General features: G+C 34.4%; 1 protein-coding gene across 1 annotated transcript in view; it reads left to right on the forward strand.

Annotated features, from left to right (window-relative positions):
• Window positions 1–21,924, forward strand: part of dab1a (DAB adaptor protein 1a) — a 582,896-nt gene that overhangs the window by 521,787 nt on the left and 39,185 nt on the right. The window contains 5 exon segments of the mRNA XM_048208606.1: window positions 1,506–1,637; window positions 3,184–3,303; window positions 8,030–8,068; window positions 11,440–11,502; window positions 16,498–16,551. Coding sequence (XP_048064563.1) covers window positions 1,506–1,637; window positions 3,184–3,303; window positions 8,030–8,068; window positions 11,440–11,502; window positions 16,498–16,551 — 408 coding nt within the window.

A 21,924-nucleotide genomic window follows, 5' to 3' on the forward strand; every position in this document is an offset into this window, starting at 1 on the left:
TAGAATGTTGAAATTTTGAACTGGTGGTGGCGCTATAGAGTTGGTTCTAGAGACTCCAAATTTGGTCCAATCACTATTCATGAGCATCTCTACAACTGTGCCAAATTTCATCATTTTCTCATGTTCCGTTGATAGGGCTGCCATAGACTCCCATTCGGGAGGAAGAATAATAATAATAAAAGGGAAAACGTACAATTACAATAGGGGCTACAGCCCCTTCGGGGCTTGGCCCCTAATGATGGTAACTTTAACCACATTTAACAGTACATTAGCAACATGCTAACAAAACATTTTGAAAGACAGTTTACAAATATCACTAAAAATATCATGTAATCATAGATCATGTCAGTTATTATTGCTCCATCTGCCATTTTTCGCTATTGTCCTTGCTTGCTTACCTAATCTGTTGATTCAGCTGTGCACAGATCCAGACGTTAATACTGGCTGCCCTTGTCTAATGCCTTGAACATGAGCTGGCATATGCAAATATTGGGGTCATAAATATTAATGATCCCGACTGTTATGTAACAGTCGGTGTTATGTTAAGATTCGACTGTTTTCCGGAGGTCTTTTAAACAAATGAGATTTATATAAGAAGGAGGAAGCAATGGAGTTTGAAACTCAACGTATGTCTTTTCCATGTACTGAACTCTTGTTATTCAACTATGCCGAGGTAAATTCAATTTTTGATTCTAGGGCACCTTTAAATGGATGCTCAGATATAACTAAATGTTGCTTTAACGGAAGAGGTTTTAGTACACACCTGGGTTCAGCTGACCATAAAGTTCAGTTTGTTTGATTAGTGTCAGCTGTAAAACTCAGGCTTGAGTCCTTTTGAAAAAGGGGATGTAGAGTTTGAACTCAAATTGTGTCAAATAAATGTCAGAGTAGGCAGTAACTTTGTTGTTGTCGCACAGGAGGTTTTGGTGCACATCTGGGTTCAGTTGACCATAAAGTTCAGTATGTTTGATTTATGTCAGTTGCTTTAAAAGGGAGGTGTGGAGTTTGAATGCCACATGATGTGATGTGATGTGATGTGATGTAAAATAAAATAATATAAAATAAAATAAATAAAATAAAAAATAATAAAAAATTAAATTAAATTAACCATTTGTTGGTTTGTATTTATATAAACACAAATACATGTATATATTTAAGAAATATTTACATGCATATATTTATATATAATTGACATTATATATAAATATTTGATTTTTATATTTTTCTTAAATATATACATGTATATGTATGTGTTACATACAAAATATACACAGTACACACACATATATTATGTAAACACAAACTTTTGGATGCAATTAATGCCCTATTGCAAATTATATTTATGTGAATTGTTTGAAAGTGTGATTAGTTTACTTTGATAGTTTGGTATTTTATGTGCAATAATTCAGCCAATCAAAATGTTAAATGCCAAAGCTAAACTGTATCGTCTCCTCAAGCTGTATATGGAGCTCTAAAGTACTTTGTTTGTTTGTTTTTGTCCACAGGTTCTTCAGCACCACCATGCAGTTCATGAGATTTCCTACATTGCAAAGGATATCACAGACCACCGAGCCTTTGGTTATGTATGTGGGAAAGAGGGAAATCATCGGTTTGTGGCCATCAAAACTGCTCAGTCTGTAAGTACTCATACCCGAAAGTAGACATACACATACCATACGCTATATGTCCAAAAGTATATTTTAAAACAGTGAGCATATTATGTACTACTGTCCTTTTGCTGTTATGACAGCTTCCACTCCTCCATAAAGACTCTATCTCTATCTCTGTTCACTCCCTCAGCCTGTTTCTGACTTTTCCCCGTGTTGTTGTTTGTTTCTGCTGCTGTTCTTTGTTGTTGCATTGCTCTAGTCTGCAGTGCTGCGCTTCTGTTGCGGTCGCTCAATCGATTTCCATACCGGGTCGAAGAGTATCTGCTGTCCTCTCTCGCTCCCCTCATCCATCGCTCTCTTACTGTGAACTACAAGTGACCCAACAAACACATAAAGATAAAGGAATGGCAACATGTTCATGTGCTCGTGCTCCTTCCTGGCTGAAAATTATTTTTACTCACTCCTGCTATACAGTTATGGCTCTCATATTCATTTTTCCATCCTCCTGTTGTCGTTTCCTGCTGTTTCTCCCCATCTCTCTTTTTCCTTCCTTTTTCTGCCCTTAAGTACTGTGGCAGTATCGTAGTATTACGTACAAAAAACCATGGTACTTTTGTCCATTTCTTCAAAAATAAAAAATAAAATATTTTATTTTACTATAATCTAAAAAAAAAAAAAAAAAAAAAAAACTACTGTCCCACAATTTTGGAATCATTTCCACCACAATCCACAAACTCCCCTCTAATAAAGTCATTTGTAATATTTTTATTGTGTGTAATTTGCAAAACGTCTAAAAATATTATTTAATTGTGTGTATTTAGAATACATAAAAAGATAGCTACACAAATAGCCTTAGCAAGAAGTGAGCTATTGTACTCCAAAAATGATTAAAATGTAATTTGCAACCCATAATCCTGTTAATTGCAATGCTTAAACTAACATCAGTGTGAAAACAGTTTTATTTCTAAAGGAAAACATGGTCAAAAGTGCCCAAGTGCCACAATACTGAATGATAAAATGATTGGATGATTTATCTAAAAACCCATGTCAGTTAGTATGTCTTCTTCTTTACATTCTTATTTCTTCTCTCTTTTCTCATTTATTTTCCAGTAAACACTCTCATTTAGTTTCTTTCTCACACCTGCTCATATTGCATTTCAATGGAATGAATCTGCTGGAATAAGCAGCAGAAAAAAGGCGAGTTTTGAGGGCAAATATTCGCTTCACATTTTCATTCATGTATTTATTGAGATATTAGTGACGTTTAGGCTGCTGCACTGGGCAGGAGATGCATTTTTAATGCTAACTACAAAGAATGAAGTTTGATCTGACCCAGCCCTTTCAAATGGAAAGCACTTTGTTCTGTCACCTCTCATCTGGAAGATCCGAATCAGAGGTTAAGAGGTCCTTGTTATTGCGTTTCTTTTTTGCTCTGAATTTCGTGAAGAATCGTGCAGGAAATACAGCAGATACGGATCCTTATTGAGAAGATCATGTCACTTCTTCTTCTCTCTACCTCTTTTGTCTCTATAAATCTGTGTCTCTCTGGCTGTCTTTCTGCATGTATTCCCAGGCTGAGCCTGTGATCCTTGACCTCCGTGACCTTTTCCAGTTGATTTATGAGATTAAACAGAGGGAGGAAATCGAGAAGAAAGCTCAGAAGGACAAGCAATGCGAACAAGCTGTTTATCAGGTAACAACACACCTGCACAAAAACCTTCACACTCGCATGAACTCAAAAACCCAATGAGAATTTACAATTTCTAATGCTCGGTCAAAATATGGCCACTTATATGTCAGCAGACGAACGAGAGTGGGAGAAAAGAGAAACAACAACAAACTCAAAAGGGAATAATGAAATATGCAATACAAAAGGAGGAAAATACAGAAACAACAAATTTCTGAGAGGGCATATTTATTATTTATCTCAGAGAATAACATAATTAGACTCATATGAGGCTGGGTGCATACTGAAGATTTTTTTTTTTTTTCTTTACTCTATTGCTTGTAAGATTGTAAATTAATGAGACGCGGGCAAAAAAAAAAAAAACAAGGCAGACTGTACAACAACAACTGTCTCATATATAACAGTATGTGTGTGTGTGTGTAAGATTTTTAATGTTTTTAAAATAAGTTTCGTCTGCTCACCAAGGCTGCATTTATCTAATTAAAAATATAATTATTATTTAATTTTATATATATATAAATTAAATAATATACATATACAAATATAATAAAATATAATAATACAAATATATATATATATATATATATATATATATATATATATATATATATATATATATATATACATATATACAGTACAGTCCAACCACTAAGATTTTTAATGTTTTTAAAAGAAGTTTTGTCTGCTCACCAAGGCTACATTTATTTAATTAAAAATACAGTAAAAAACAGTAATATTGTGAAATATTATTTCAATTTAAAATAACTGTGTACTATTTAAATATATTTGACAAAGTAATTTATTCCTGTGATGCAAAGCTGAATTTTCAGCATCGTTACTCCAGTCTTCAGTGTCACATGATCCTTCAGATTCTAATATGCTGATTTGCTGCTCAATAAACATTTATGATTATTTTCAATGTTGAAAACAGTTGTGTACTTTTTTTTTCAGGATTCCTTGATGAATAGAAAGTTCAAAAGAACAGCATTTATCTGAAATACAAAGCTTCTGTAGCATTATACACTACCGTTCAAAAGTTTGGGGTCAGTAAGAATTTTTATTTTTATTTTTTTGAAAAGAAATTAAAGAAATGAATACTTTTATTCAGCAAGGATGCATTAAATCAATCAAAAGTGGCAGTAAAGACATTTATAATGTTACAAAAGATTAGATTTCAGATAAACACTGTTCTTTTGAACTTTCTATTCATCAAATAATCCTGAAAAAAAATATTGTACACAAATATTTTGTACAATTGTACACATTAAATGTTTCTTGAGCAGCAGATCAGCATATTAGAATGATTTCTGAAGGATCATGTGACACTGAAGACTGGAGTAATGATGCTGAAAATTTAGCTTTGCATCACAGGAATAAATTACTTTGTGAAATATATTCAAATAGAAAACAGTTATTTTGAATTGTAATAATATTTCACAATATTACTGTTTTTACTGTATTTTTAATTAAATAAATGTAGCCTTGGTGAGCAGACGAAACTTCTTTTAAAAACATAAAAAATCTTAGTGGTTCCAAACTTTTGGACTGTACTATATATATATATATATATATATATATATATATATATATATATATATATATATGAAGAGTTTGGTTCCAAAACGCAATAATTCCATTTTGATTAATTTGAGTAAAAAGGTGTTTTCTTTACCAAGAAAGTGGCAAGATGAAAACCACTATTTTCTGTTTCAAACTTTCACATAGCATCTTTTGGTTATAAAAACATTAAAAGTTCAAATCTACATTTTGATTTTAAAAAGTTTATTATAAAAACATGTTATTTTTTTTCCCCAAAATGCAATAAATCCATGATACTTTTTTTTCAAAATGCAATTAATCCATCAATATAAAAGTTATTTTTCAAATTGAAAATACACAACAAAGTAAGTTGATTCACACATATATGACAGAGTCTAAACTTTGCCAATATTTATCTTATGTACAGACATTTTACTAAAAATACATTCAGCCGTCGCTCCCAAAATGAATTCAACGGGTCATCTTGTTAATGTTATAAATTATTTGTCATTACCGATTAAAGAGTATCTTGCGCCACCGCACTGTTAAATAAACACATTTGCCAAGTACATTGTTATTAAAATCGGCTTTTTAAAAAGCCTTCAATGTTTACAGTGGGTGGAATGGTGCGCTGTGATTGGTTGAGAGCGGATATATCGCGTTTTGGAGAAAAAGGAGAGTGGCGTTTGTCGCATTTTGGAAAGAAAGGGAGGGAACATGACAGAATAACACGATGGATATCGCATTTTGCGCAAAATTAATAAATGACTTTTCAATACTGACCATATACAATACTGATTTTTTTGAAAATGGTGTTTATCGCGTTTTGGAACCAAACTATTCATATATATATATATATATATATATATATATATATATATATATATATATATATATATATATATATATATATATAATATTTGTGTTCAGGAAAGAAGGAGGATGTAACCAACGAATGATCAACGTAAAACTTTAATCACAAAATAAACAAACAACAAAATGAAAGTAAAGCAGCTGCCCCTCACGGCCGACTGACACATATAAACATAATAAAACAACAACAACAAAGTCCAGACCTCTCTCATCTTTTTTCTGTCGTCATTCCTCCTTTTATCCTTCCAGAGCTCCTCCATGGGAATCAAGACCGGTGTGGCGCGCAGGTGTGGCGAGCCCTGCTCTGCCTGCTACCGTGTTGTTCCGAATATAAGACAATGTTTTTTTCTTAGAAATACATTTTAAAAAACAGGTTTGACTTATATTCAGTGTCTAGACTTTTACATGTTAATAATACACCTGTAACAATACGTGGCGCCAAATACGCGTATAACGAATGTCTCATTTCGAAGTCCTCCGGAGGTCGCATTTGTCACCCGCATACGTCAAAAAGGAAGTCTTATTTCAGAACAGTAACCATAAAATTGACCTTGATTCCCAGTGACCGGTAAATTGTTGTAATTTCTTAATGACTTTGGAATGTAGTGGTCAGTTTACTGAAATGAAGCAGCCTCAAGGATGTATGCGACAGACAAATGTGATCTCCGGAGGACGCAGCCTTCGAAATGAGACACATCTACAGTGTGTCAGAGTTTAATGTTAGAAGATTGCGAGTGCAAAAAGACAGTCTTAAAATCTCTAACAGTAAAAGAAAAGCTTACCATCTAAGAGCCGCGTGACTGTCATGTTTGCGTGCCTCTCTGACAGGACCAAACTTCCCCCGTATGTGATTTTAAAATGTAAGACGGTACCCAGATTTCAAAACTACAATAAAATTTCACTTCTACTGTTAATGACATTTTGGTAGGCTACATGGTTTTCACTATGAGATGGATAGCCTAATTGTTAATTATTGCAGGTTATTTTTATGGTATATGCCAAAAAGTGTTCATTTTTAATGTGATCGTTTGTACATTTTACCAGTATTTACTATACATTCAAAACAAAAATGAAAATGTGAAAAATATGCAATAAGTAAATTTTCATTTATTGTCAGCATTTTCTTTATAAAATACAAGAATTGGGGCCCTATTTTAACGATCTAAGTGCTTGCCGCAGGTACATTTAGGGCGTGTCCGAATCCACTTTTGCTAGTTTAACGACAGAAAAAATGTTCTGCGCCAGGCGCATTGTCCAAAAGGGTTGTACCTAGTCTCTTAATGAGTCATGGGTGTGTTTTGGGCGTGACGTGCAATAAACCAATCAGAGTCTCATCTCTCATTCCCTTTAAAAGACAGTTGCACTTGCACCTTGGTGGATTCGCTATTTACATGGCGGAATTTGCAAGCAGAAAGTCTGAATGCTTCTGCAGAGAGGAATCCGCATGTTTGTGTGCTGCTGCACATCTCTGTGTGTGTAACAAGCAGAGTGCACTCGTGTTGTGCACCCGCCTATAGGCGCATATTACTAATGCGCCCTTTAAATAACAACAACAAAAACTGCTGCATTGACTTTAGACCAAGTTTCACTTGGTCAATGGTGCAGTCAATTTCAGTTGCCTCAAAATAGCAACACGCCAACAATGCGCCTTAACAAACATTGTTTTCAGACCAGGGGTGGACAGATGAGTGCGAGTGCATTTGCTTTTTAAATATGGTGGGCACTGGACGTGAAAATGAAAACTGCGTCAGGCTGAAACTAGCAAAAAACACTTGCGTCGTGCCTGCCGTCGCATTGCGCCCAGTGTATGATAGGGCCCTATGTCTTCAAAAAGTCTTTTTCCAAAATGATCTTGAAAAAGTGGGGGTTGTCTTATATTCAGAACAATATGGTACATCTACAACATATTTAACTGAACATCATTAATAGCCGTGCTGTCATTGGTTGTTCTTTTGGCTGTTGGAAGAGCAGTAACAAAGCAGTAATAAATCTTTTTACTCTTCTTAAATTAATCTCTGAGGACAAAACAGTGGCAAAAGCCTGGCAGCTCTTTCCACTTCTGTCTCTCTCTCTGTCTGTCTGTCTTTTGAATCTCAGGTGCATATCTACAGGGTGATTTCCTTCACACTGCTTTTTCAATCGAGACAAAATCACTCCTTTCGTCCTGTGCAGGCCACATTTCTGTTCCTATTTTCACTGCCTGATGTTAAAAATGCTCTGTTTTTACATAAATGACCAAAAATTGGCTTCTTTTTCTTGTCATCATCTTCCTTCTGCTCTCCTTCCTCCAATCACCCCCTCTGTGTGATCACTCCTGCAGACCATTTTGGAGGAAGATGTGGAGGATCCCGTGTATCAGGTAACGCTTTGAAATAAATCGTTAATCATTATGTCTGCCCGAACGTACGCTGTCAATTTCCTGTGCCTCTCACTGTCACTTTAAACAGGGCTCCCTGCTCAGTAATACGCGTTTAATCTCATTTACAGAAATAAATGATTCCACTCCATTTTCTTTGCTCTTTCCTCACTCCTCCTGAATTAATAGGTCTTGTTATTTCATCATTTCTATATAGAAATAAAGTGTGAATCATCGCTGTAATGTGTTGTTAACTTTTCCTTTTCATGAATTGGGAATACACTGATAAAACTCTGATGCAAGAGCGATTCTGGGAGCCTCCTTTATTTTGTACTGAAAACAGACAGCTTTAACACATCTCATCTGGGCTGCGTGTGTGTGTGTTTACATGCATTACATTGCCTTTCCGTATTGTCCGGTGTGCATCATAACGGGAATGTCCTAGCCTTCTATGTATTCTATGGAATAGATTGTGTATGTTTGGAGTGGATCTTTAAATAGCAAGACTGGACATCCATTTTCTGTTAATAAAGTACCAGAGAAATGAGAAAGATTGCTTCTAGGCCTAGCAGTTATCTTAAGAATCAATCATTACTTGCAGTAGTGCAGACCTGATAAGCATTATCAATTTGCTGTTAAGAGGGCTAGAGAGGAGAAGAATTAGCCAATGGCTAACTGTGTAACAGAATGAATTAGCCAATGGCGACAGTAGTTTGTAAATGGGAACGACTAAGCCATTAGATCTAATGTCACAGAAAATGGAGACGATTCTTCCATTAGCATTAATGTGGTCGTGAATGGACAGGAATTAGCTATTAGCTAGAAGGTTGCTTGCCAAAAATCGCTCTCATCTCTGTGTGGTCCCTGCGTTATGGAGGAATATATCACAGATATGGGTCTGCCGTTTCTAAATTAGTCTTAAAACTGTGGCTAGCATTTAGAAATTCAGACCAACACTGGGAAAGTTTTGTTACCCCTGCTAAGCTAACATTAGCATGCCGCACTAAAGAAACATGCAGCATTGTGATTTATTTCTCCTTAAAGGATTAGTTCACTTCAGAATTAAAATTTCCTGATAATTTACTCAGCCCCATGTCTTCCCAGATGTTTATGTCTTTCTTTCTTCAGTCAAAAAGAAATTAAAGGTGCCCTCGAATGAAAAATTGAATTTATATTGGCATAGTTGAATAACAAGAGTTTAGTACATGGAAATGACATACAGTGAGTCTCAAACTCCATTGTTTCCTCCTTCTTATATAAATCTCATTTGTTAAAAAGACCTCCGAAGAACAGGCGAATCTCAACATAACACTGACTGTTACGTAACAGTCGGGGTGTACGCCCCCAATATTTGCATATGCCAGCCCATGATCAATGCATTAGACAAGTGCAGGCAGTATTAACGTCTGGATCTGTGCACAGCTGAATCATCAGACTAGGTAAGCAAGCAAGAACAATAGCGAAAAATGGCAGATGGAGCAATAATAACTGACATGATCCATGATATCATGATATTTTTAGTGATATTTGTAAATTGTCTTTCTAAATGTTTTGTTAGCATGTTGCTAATGTACTGTTAAATGTGGTTAAAGTTACCATCGTTTATTACTGTATTCACGGAGACAAGACTGTCGTTATTTTCATTATTAAACACTTGCAGTCTGTATAATTCATAAACACAACTTCATTCTTTATAAATCTCTCCAACAGTGTAGCATTAGCCGTTAGCCATGGAGCACAGCCTCAAACTCATTCAGAATCAAATGTAAACAATATAACAGTATACAATACTCACATAATCCGACGCATGCATGACGAACACTTTGTAAAGATCCATTTGAGGGTTATATTAGCTGTGTGAACTTTGTTTAGGCACTGTTTAAGGCAAGCGCGAGCTCCGTGGGCGGAGAGCACGAGATTTAAAGGGGCCGCACAGCATAAATCGCTCATATTTAATGATGCCCCAAAATAAATTAAAAAAATTAATAAAAAAAAATCTATGGGGTGTTTTGAGCTGAAACTTCACAGACACATTCAGGGGACACCTTAGACTTATATTACATCTTGTAAAAAAACGTTCGATGGCACCTTTAAGGTTTTTGAGGAAAACATTCTGGGATTTTTCTCCATATAGTGGACTTCACTGGGGTTCAACGGGTTGAAGGTCCAAATGTCAGTTTCAATGCAGCTTCAAAGGCCTCTACATGATCCCAGACGAGGAATAAGAGTCATGTCTAAGGAAACGATCGGTCATTTTGTAAAAAAAATAATAATGTATATACTTTTTGACCACAAATGCTCATCTTGCACTGCTCTGTGATGCGCCACGCATTATGTAATCATGTTGGAAAGGTCACGGGTGACATAGGCGGAAATACAGAGCAAGTGTTTACAAAGCAAATGTGCAAAGACTAAGTTACAGAAAAAGATAAAACAACGATGTCGGATGGTTTTGTTTTCGCCCTACCGCGGTACTTCCACCTACGTCACATGTAAACTTTCCAATGTGGTTATGTAATACGTGGCACATCACAGAGCAGTGCAAGATGAGCATTTCTTGGTTAAAAAGTATATAATTTAAAAAAAATATATAATTTTTTTTTAGAAAATGACCAATTGTTTCGCTAGATAAGACACTTATTCCTCGTCTGGGATCATGTAGAGGCCTTTGAAGCTGCACTGAAACTGACATTTGGACCTACAACTGTTGAAGTCCACTATATGGGAAAAAATTCCCGGAATGTTTTCCTCAAAAACTTTAATTTCTTTTTGACTGAAGAAAGAAAGACTTAAACATCTTGGATGACATGGGGGTGAGTAAATTATCAGGAAATTTTCATTCTGAAGTGAACTAATCCTTAATGTTGTAAAACTCATAACATCACCCTGTTTGCAGGTACAGAAACAGAGGGGTACGGATACACAGAAAAAAACTGGGATAATGAAAATTTTAAAGGCAGAAATCAAACTGAATATATGCATGAGGCATGGGTCAGAAAGAACATCTCGTAATTCTTCCCTCCGAAATGTTTTTTATTTGTTATTATGGTTAATTTAAGTTGTCTTGAATGTAGAGAGTGAATATTCTCCTCTGCAGTGAAACAACAGTTGTAGTTGCAGTGAAAGATGAACCATAACGCTTTGCTAGGACAGTGCATGCTGCTAAAGGTCAAGATGATAAAACATGACCCAGCTTCATTTAGTCAGGCAGCCATCCGCTGTCCCTCAAGGCTGCGGGGGTCACTGCGCTGCTCCTGGGGCCGCTGTTGATTCTGTGTGATCAATCAGTCTTCTTCCTTTTCTCTTTTCTTTTCGCACTCACCTTTGTTCCTGTCCCTTTGCCTTCTTATCTTCCTCTGCTGCCGATGTTGTAGTACATTGTATTTGAGGCGGGACACGAGCCCATCCGCGACCAATCAGAGGAGAGCATATATCAGGTACACCACCAAATCTTAATACTGGTACCTTTTAACTGATAATCACTTAAGCAGATTTTAATATTAGTTTGCAATGAAAACTATAATACATGAGCACCACTAGTGACAATTTAGTTGTTATTATTATAGTACAAAACATAAACAGTTCAGAGTAGCATGTGAATGCAAAATAATATTTGTGGGGGATTTGAAAATGTTACAACATACTATAGTACAGTTTGGTTTTTTTTTTTTTTTTTGAAAAAAATTAATTTTCTAAATGAGAATTCTGCTATTTTAAATTTGATAAATTCCATAGAAATGTTAAGAATAAATTCATATTGTTTCTGGTGTTGTCTAACGATTAATCGCGATTAATCGCATCCGAAATAACAGTTGTGTTTACATAATATATGTTTGTGTACTATGTATATTCATTATGTATATATAAATACACACATGCATGCATATATTTAACAAAAATATATTATTTATATATAAACTATTTATAATTATATATAATATAAATATACATGTAAATATTTCTTTAATAAATGCATTCATGTGTGTGTTTTTATATATACATAATAAATATACACAGTACACACAAATATATATTATGTAAACACAGACTTTTTTTTGGATTTTGCGATTAATCATTTGACAGCACTATTTTTTTTATAAATTATTATATTAATTGCAATATGTTTTATAATGTTTTATTGTAAAATATGATTAATACATATTGTCAAATACATAGTTTACAAGTTCTGCTCAGAATTATTTAATATTGGAATAAATATTTACAATTTAAATAAATAAATAACAGCATAGTTTCTTTCATATTTTTACAAAAAGTAAAAACATTGTCAGTGATTACCTCACCTAATCAATATTCATGATCCAGGTTGATGAGGTGTAAAAAATTGTGGATTTTTTTTTTTTTTTGCTCAGAAATTGCTAGATAATTTCACAAATAATTACAAATAAATGTCAAAAAACAACTTAAAATTATGAAGTAGAAAGATAATATAAAATAATATTTTCTTGTAAAACATATTCCAATAATCTTTGTTTTATTTACTCCGAAAAATGATTTTTACAGTGTTTTTAAATTTCTGCTGTCGCTGTCCACCACACAATACAACAATAATACATCGAGCTTAGGTCTATCACTAAAAGCTTTCACGGACCAACACAGGTTTTAATTATCAAACAGCCAATAGGGAGCCTCTAAATAAACCGGCATTCTTCTTTAAATAACGCTTCAGAAGAATCCGGGGTTTTGATGGTGCAGCTACTGACAGCTCCACTGTGTAGCTGCCAGAGTCCCACCTGTGAATTAGAACAGAGTGCTACGCCAAGCCACACTAATTCAGCGTGACGGCCCTTTCAAAGATTTACACCCCAGCAATGTTTCGTGCTCCGAGCGCCATGACCAAGACAACAGCAGGTGTTGTATCCTCAGGTGCTGCTTTGTTTTGTCACCTGTGGCTTGAGTCAAAAAGAGACACTGCCAAGCTAAACAATAAACACATCAGTTCCCCAACACTTTGCCATTCTGTCTCCTCCACAACTTTTTACAGAGCCGACTTAAACGTCATAGTCAGTTCAGTAGCACTGCGAAAGCTTGAAACACCATCAGGGACCAAATTATACCCTCTAACTATTCAAATATCTGCACGGCTCTCAAGCGCTAACCTGACACTTCACAAACTCCTTCACATGTTGCTGACATCAGGACAGATATCGGAAACTCAGGAGCATGAAAGAGACATCTGCTTGCTGTCACATCATTAGGATCAGCTAACACCTGATCTCATCTCATATCAAACAAAAAGCCAGATTGGCCAAGTCAAATTGAATCTGCGTGAACATCACTTTTGATCTTTGCTAACAGCGATGAAATAGGAAAACCTGAACGAACAGAACAAGAGATTTGTGTTCTCTAGTTGTCCACTGTCAAGACTGAAGCTATATAAATGGCATAAATTGAACCAGTGAGCCGTGGTTATATTGCGGAGCGCCTGACTTGAGTTAGAGGAACTTAATAATTTGTAGCATAAACACAATTTTTTAAGTTGATTACTCAAAAAAATTAAGTTGCTCCAACTACCAGAGTTGAACCAATTAATCTCATCTATTTCAATTCAAATCAACAGCTATCCTAGCACATGCTAGCACAACTTATTTAACATGTATATTTAAAGAACACATTACTTGTCACTGGCATTAGTGCAGTCATTGCTTATAGAGTCAATAGTGTTTACCTTCATGTATCTACTCTTCAGCACAATGGTAACCACAAAACTTCAACATTACACAAACTCTTTTAAATGCCAAACATAACAGAATTAAACATTAACAGGTCTTTCCAACCTGATCTCACAGCAATCCGTATGTATTTTACGAAGTGGCTAAATCGTACGAATTCGCACAACCTCACTCGTACGAATTCATGCGTTTTTTGCTAAATCGCACATATTTTACGAGTTGCCAAATTCGTATGAAATCGTACGAGTGAAGTCGTATGAATTTGTATGAATTAGCCACCTTGTAAAACGTACGAATTGGTCATGAGAAAGCGTTGACCCTTCACTAAAAATAAATTAAGAAATAAATAAATTAACATAGTCCTATGCAAAGCATGCTGGGAACTAGAAATCCACTGGACGATTTCCGAAGTTATCAAGACTTTAAGTTACTACAACCTTTTTTTTTTTTTTTTTTTTTTTAAAAAGCCAATTAACACAGATATTTGAGTTTAAATTTCAGACGATATTAAGTTGATGTAATGATCAACATTATTATGTCAACAGAAATCAACAAAGTAATGTTTGCAACTTAAAAGGTTTCATTAAAACAATAAATTGGAATTTTTAACCTACAACCATGAATTTATTCAAGTTGTGGTAACAAGTTCACTGAATTACATTTTAGAGTGTATAAAAAATCAGGGAATTTTTTAAAAAATGTTTTTTTTTTTTGTTTGTTTGTTTGTTTTTATATAGTGGTATCAATAGTGAATCTACATTTTTCTAGCTATGCTTAGCTTTAAAATATGCCAGTGGTTACCAATTGCTCATTGTGAGTGCAATATTCCTAAAAATTATTTCCCAAACTTAAGGAAAGACACTACAAGTGAATAGGGTGAAAATTTTAACTAAAAGATATTACCATACTTTCCCCTGTTGCTTTAACACAGTTGCTTCCCCTGTTGCTTTTATCACAGAACATTAAGCCAATTGTTTTGTATTACACATTTTCTGAAATCTTATGTTTAAATATGCATATGAGGCATTATTTAATGAAATATGCACAGATTTGCATACATTTCGAGAACAGAAATTGAACATTGGATCAAGCCAGGTTTTAAATTCTTATTCCATTTTGTTGACAAATTTAAAGTTTTGTACAGAGGGAATTTTGGATATCCCATTTTCTATCATTCTATAAATCGGAAAATAATATGGAAGCTTGTTTCCGTCCATGAAATAAAAAAAATAAAAAAGGTAACTGCGACTTTTTATCTCACAATTCTGACTTCTTTTCTCACAATTGTGTGTTTATAAAGTCTGAATTGTGTGATATGAAGTCAGAATTGTGAGATATAAACTCACAATTGCGTGTTATAATGTCCAATGTGAGGGGGAAAAAAATGTTTTTTCTAAGAATTGTGAGTTTATATCTCACAATTCTGACTTTGTAACTCGCAATTGCATGTTATAAAGTCAGAATTGTGAGATATAAACTCACAATTCTTCGAAAAAAAAGTCAGAATTGTGAAAAACTCAAAATTGCGAGAAAAAAAGGCAGAATTGTGAGATTAAAAAGTCGCAATTACCTTTTGTTATTATTATTATTATTATTATTTAGTGGCGGAAACAACTGCCAGAGAAATGTTACATAAATGTATGTATTGTAATTGAAATGTACAGATGCAAATAGGTAAAAGTATAATAAAATAAACATGTACATGTGCATTTCGAATGTTTTCTTTACACTAGTCTGTGTTATGGAAACAAAATAGCCCAAAATCTCAAAATTTACCAGTGCCTGAGAAAGCAATGTTTTTGCTTGTATAGTATTTTCTCTTAATTGGTATAGGGGAACCCCATTTTAAGGAAAAACTTGCTATCCGACATCTCTTAACCTTAACAGCACAATACAGTATCTCATAGCTAGATAAGTTGCTTAACCAAAGCTAACACTAGCATCAAAAGTAACCTTGACCTCCAGCAGGCCCCTTGGGTCCCATGTAGTTTTGGCTCTGGTAAAGTTTGGATAGCATGACTGAGGGATTAATGCTGAGCGTAGAGAGCTTTCCAAAGTCTGCATGGAGAAATTACTCCGCTGTGAGAAGAAGCAGCAGGTCTCTCCTCTGCCCTTTCTCCAAATGAAAGAGTGAGAATGATTAATCATTGCTGTCGCTGTGTGATCTTTGAATAAAAGAAATGGAAAGATCACTTCAAGTGTACATTCAAATAAAAACACAGCGGCAATCAGTCTCTCAGCAAGAGGGAAATTAAGAACAATGGCAAATTAGAGAGAGAGAAGACGTGAAAATAACAAAGAAAGGATCTGCATCTTTACTAGCCGTCTAATTTGAACATGAAAATGATGGTACCAAAGTATATGGATTTAGAAATCCTTCTTAAAATAAAATAAAATAAAATATTTATCATGCAGACTATACAATTATATTGATATTATTTTATCTAAAACTTTATTATGAATGCAAATCCATTTTTTATAAATAATACAAATATTTATTATAAAGAAATAACTATTATTGTTATTATTGAAGCAAAATTTTGATTTCTACTGTGCACTATATTCTGCATCTTGCACTTATCTTATTAATTAAAACGCAACACATTATACACTGATTTTGCTCTCCAGGAAGCATAAAATTTGCATTCTGCATTGACGTTGTAAAATCTCTTGCTGAAATCTGAACTAATGGTAACTTGTCATGTTAACTGTGCATTTGGCTGGGCTCCCTGTCCACACCAGGTCCCTACCAGCCAACAAAAGGAGGGAGTTTATGACGTCCCAAAGCGACATCCAGTGAGTGGACCTGTGTGTGTTTGTTCATGTGACTATCCTGTGCCTCTCTCTGGCAAACCTTTCAATATGTAAACCACCAAGCATCAAGCATGTTCCGCTCCCTGTCTCAAGTCCTGTGAGGAGTTCAGCAGCACTCATTTCCCGGCTTACAGTAAATCCAATCGCATAGACTGTGCACCCTTAATTCCCCCCCGGTGTTTGTGTGCTTTTGGCTGGTTGTGCGTATGTGTGATTTTGTGTTTGTTTTAATTTCTTTCTGAAAATCTAGTTGTTTTTGGTGGTGGACATTGCGTGATTGGTCGGTTTTGCATGAAGTACGCTTGTCTTCACCCCATGATAAGGACAGCTGGTGCGTTCATGATGGCATCCCAGTGAATCAAGTTAACAAGAAGGTTCACCCAAAAAAGAAAATTCTCATGAATCATATATGACTTTATTTCTTCCACGGAATACAGAGATTTTAAAGAATATGTTCATTCTTTTTCATGCAATGACAGTGAAGAGAGTCTTTCAAGCTTTAAAAAGGATAAATGTGGTCCATATGATTCATGCACAGTATCAGGCAGAAATGCAAGTAATTATTCACACACACACAAAATAGTAATAATATAGAACTTAACTCATACAGACAATTTTTACTATATTTCCATGATATTTGTATGGAAAAAAGCAACCAGAACAGTCTCCAAGTATGTCTTCTTCTTTTGTGTTCCAGGGAAGTTGCAACAACAAACAAACAAACAAACAAAAAAGTTCTTCCTCAGTATTTTTGTCTTGTTTTCTAGTAGAAATACTGTATCTAAATATACTTAAATCAAGATACATTTACATGAGAAGCAAAATTACTTTCTAACATTCATGGCAGGACTAATTCATTAAATGATGATGAAATTGTAAAGACAAAGAGATTTTGTTTAGTTTTGTTTTGCTTTGTTTTGTTTTTGTGTTGTGCTTTTTATTTTATTTTGTTTTGCTTTGTTGTGTTTTGTGTTGTTTAATTTACTTTTGCTTTGTTTTGTTTTTGTGTGTTTAATATTCTTTTGCTTTGTTTGTTTTGCTTTGTTGTGTGTTGCTTTGTTTTCTTTTGTTTTGCTTTGTTTTTTGTTTGTTTGTTTGTTTGTTTTTTGCTTTGTTTGTTGTTTTGTTTTTTGTGTGTTAAATATTCTTAAATCAAGATACATTTACTTGAGAAGCAAAATTAGATAAAGAAAAAAAAATGAGCTTAAGTGGATCTAAGCTTAAAACAAGAAACAATATCTGGCAATATGGTCAGGAATATAAACAATTCAAAGTGAAAACAAGATTAAGTTTTGGCCCATTGGCAATTTGTTTCTTGTTTTAAGCAAAAACTCACTCCATTTTGAATCTTTTTTAGAAATATCATGTTATTTTGCTTCTCAAGTAAATCTATCTTCATCAAAGTATGTTTAGATATTTAGAAAACAAGAAAAAAGCACTGAGGAAGAACATCATTATTTGCAGTGTTTGAAACAACATTTGACAAACCTTTACATTTGGGTGAACTTCCTTCAATGCCACATCATGAATGTCTGTGAATCATGCATGATTTGCAATAAAAAAAAATATATATAAAAGTCTGTGAAGTGTAAATGGGTTGACAGATAAAGTCATTTAAATGAGAGATGGCAAACATTCTTCTAAAAACCACCTTAATGTTTGAGTTGTGCTCATGCATCTGTGACCGTACTGAAATGACAGTTCAACTGGTCTACAAGTTGAATTCTACAAGAATTTTGTTCTCTCTCTTTAAATGATGGATGATCCCTTGTCAGGCCATTTGGCCTCAACATTAACACTCTGATATAAAAATGGCTGATCTTTTCATGTTCTGGCCAGTGTCTCTGCTGTCTGTATCTCTCTTGTGTTATAGCTGCTCTGTTCATTCAGTCTTAGCTCAGCTAAAAGCCTAAACCTCCACACAATCACCATCACAACACATACTGTACAACCCCAGCAAAGTCCCTGATACCCTGGAGTTGGTTGAGTCTGTCCTCAGTATTCAGTTGTTTAGGTCACTCCAGACCTGGAAAACAATGTTTGAGTTGGGTTTTCTCATCTCAGCCCTCATGTCACCCTGTGCCGCTGTCTGGCATCTCTTCCTCTCACCTCTTCCATCATGTTTTCAAACACCTACTCACTCTTTTCTCTCTTCCCCGCACACATTTTCAGCCTTCTTCCTCTCTCCTCTTTCAATCTAAGTCGTGTGGCCTCTTGATCCTGCCTTCCCCAGCTTTTTCATTCCTGTCTAAGCAAAATCTGCACAGCTTCAATTCATGAAATAACTACTTCGGCTCTATGGAATTGGCTTTTGAACCGTTAGGCTGTAAATCTGTTTTGTGTTGTGCATCTGCACATACATTGTGGGTCTGCATATATATATATATATATTTTTTTTTTTTTTTTTTTTTCTTCTCTTCTATCAGCCACACATTTTGGGGCAAATTCACTAAGCAGTTGCTCCACTTTTGTGTGTAGTGCAGTATTTTACTGCAATGAAAACATTCAGCACACTTTTCTATCATGTATATATTGTGTAATGTAGATTATAATTATAGACTATTAAAATTATTAATATTCCAGTAAACATTATTTTTAAGAGACATTTGTGTACATTTTCTAGCATTCATGGCAGGACTAATTCATTAAATGATGATCAAATAGAAAAACAAATAGATTTTGTTTTGTTGTTTTGCTTTGTTTTGTTTTTTTCTGTTTTGTGCTTTGTTTTGTTTTCTTTTGTTTTACTTTGTTGTGTGTTGTTTTCTTTTCTTTTGCTTCATTTTCTTTTCTTTTTGTTTTTTGTTTTCTTTTGTTTTGCTTATTGTTTAGTTTTTTTGTTTAGGTATGTTTTGTTTGTTTTGTTTTTTGTGTTGTGCTGTTTTGTTTTCTTTTGCTTGGCTTTTTGTTTAGTTTTTTGTTTGGCTTTGTTTTCTTTTGATTTGTGTGGTTTTTTTTGTGATTTTTGGCTATGTTTTTCTTTTTGTTTTTTTGTTTTTTTTGTGCTTTTATTTTGCTTTGTTGTGTTGTTTTGTTTTTTGTGCTGTTTTCTTTTGTTTTGCTTCGGTTTGTTTTTGTTTGTAGTTTTTTGTGTTTTTTGGCTTTGTTATTATTTTTTTTTTGTGCTTTTATTTTGCTTTGTTGTGTTGTTTTGTTTTCTTTTGTTGTGTGTTGTTTTTTGTGCTGTTTTCTTTTGTTTTGCTTCATTTTGTTTTGTTTTTGTTTGTAGCTTTTTTGTTTTTTGTGTGTTTTGTTTTGTTTTGCTTTGTTTTTTGTGTTCTTTTTTCTTTTATTTTGCTTTGTTTTGGTGTAGTTTTTTGTTTTGCTTTGTTGTGTGTTGTTTTGTTTTGTTTTTGTTTTGTTATTTGTTTGTTTTGTTTTGTTTTGCACTTTTAATACACATTGTTCGAAAGAAGTAAAAAAAAAAAAAAATTCCAGTATGCTAAATCATGGTATTCTGCCAATCCTTCACAACAGAAATGGGCAACAGTGTCATGTAAACTGCGTTTAGCATATACTGTTGAGGCGTGTTTTCACATTAATGAATTTCCATATTTCCTTTATTGAATCACACGCTGAAACAAAGCACAAATAAACAACAATATCAGTTGGTGCCATTTATTCTTAGTGAATTCCCCCCATTATACTGTGCCTACTAAAAAATTGATTTTGGTAAGCAGTATTTGCTGAAGCATTGCTTTAATAACTCTTTAGTGTTGTTCTTTTTTCTTGTACCTCTCCACGTATTATTAAATTTCATAGCTGTGCTTCTCAGTTGGTTTCATGCCTGCGGCTATACGATCAGTGAGACATTAACTCTCCGGCCGTAATGAAATGGGCAGCAGTAAAAGCACACAGGACACTGCGAAGATAATTATTCTCTCTGAGGGGATGGCTAATTGATAGTCTTTTGAAGTGATAATGATGATAGAAAAGTAGGCTGATGGATTGTGGCAAAATAAACGCGATACTCGTACAGTTGCATAAAATACTAATATTTACTCCCAGCGCCGTTCTAAATGTTGCCATGGAGACTGTTTAGTGTAAATACTGTAATTTCAGTTATGGAATGACAATACATCATGTGAGTCATACTTCCACAGGAGAGGCAGCTTGTTATAATAACAGATAAGAAGGTGGTTATCAGCACTCGTGATATCCATCAGTAATAAGGTGTCAGCAGCATGCAGGGTGCTTTGACTGACACAGTTCATCACTATAGGGCCCAGCTGTCATCTTTCCCATTATCCTCAATGGTGATCCCCAAGGGTGTGTAAAGAGATTGATTTGATGGCATCTCTTGGGCTGGTAATATTACAGCCGTTTAATTCAGCTACTGGCCGCAGTATAGAACGGCAGTTCCAGCTCAATGACCTTCAAAATCAAACAATGTGAGACGAACACCGTCACCCTGGAAACATGACAGGAACAAATCTAATTTTTTTGTTTTTTCCTATTATTCGGCCTCATTCGTGAAACACAAGCAGAATGAATTTGAGTGCAAATTGTTTGTAGACGTAGATTGCTCCGTCATTCAAAAGAGAGAAATGAGTTCATGTTTTATGAATGAAGCCTGTTTAATAGTTTCGCAGCTTCAATGTTAGACAGCTGAACTGATCGTCATGGTCTGCAAGTGAAGAGAGCTACACAACCCAAACCTTGTTGATGCTTTCTCTCTTTTCCTTTCTATCACACTGCCTCTGCTTTCCTTCATGTTTGTCCATTCGCTCATAACCACAACATTAGCAAATATAACATGTCACTAGCAGTGGGTTATTCCTGCTTACTTTTCTCAGACGCCTCCGGTGGCCATACTTTGAACACTGAACAACAAGCACTAACTCAGAGGCTTTCAGACTTAACCATCTCAGGTGTCAAATGCTCCTGCAACCCACGCCACTGACCTGGAGTCAGTTCTCACTTGATTTTATTGCATGTTTTACATGTTTGTGTTTTTGTATTGGTCCAGATGTTGTGTGTGTATCTGGTCTTACTTGGTTAGCCGGACTTTCTTGATAACATCATAATCCATTGCTGTCTTTTGTGTCAGAAATCAATATGAATGTCTGTCAGTCACCTTATGCAGATCATGCACTTTAAAATTTTAATAATTTTCATTTTTATTTAATAATTTTATAGATTTATATTTTAATATTTCTTAAATTTTACATATTCTATTGTTTTTATATTAAAGTGGGATTTTTTAAAAAAAATTGTAATGACATTTATGTGTATCATATATTGCACCTTAAAAATAAAATAAAATAAAATAAAATAAAATAAAATAAAATAAAATAAAATAAAATAAAATAAAATAAAGTTAAACTTATTTCAACTTGTGGCCAAGGAATTTCA

The sequence above is a fragment of the Megalobrama amblycephala genome, linkage group LG11, assembly GCF_018812025.1.
Source record: "Megalobrama amblycephala isolate DHTTF-2021 linkage group LG11, ASM1881202v1, whole genome shotgun sequence".
Classification (NCBI taxonomy): Eukaryota; Metazoa; Chordata; class Actinopteri; order Cypriniformes; family Xenocyprididae; genus Megalobrama; species Megalobrama amblycephala.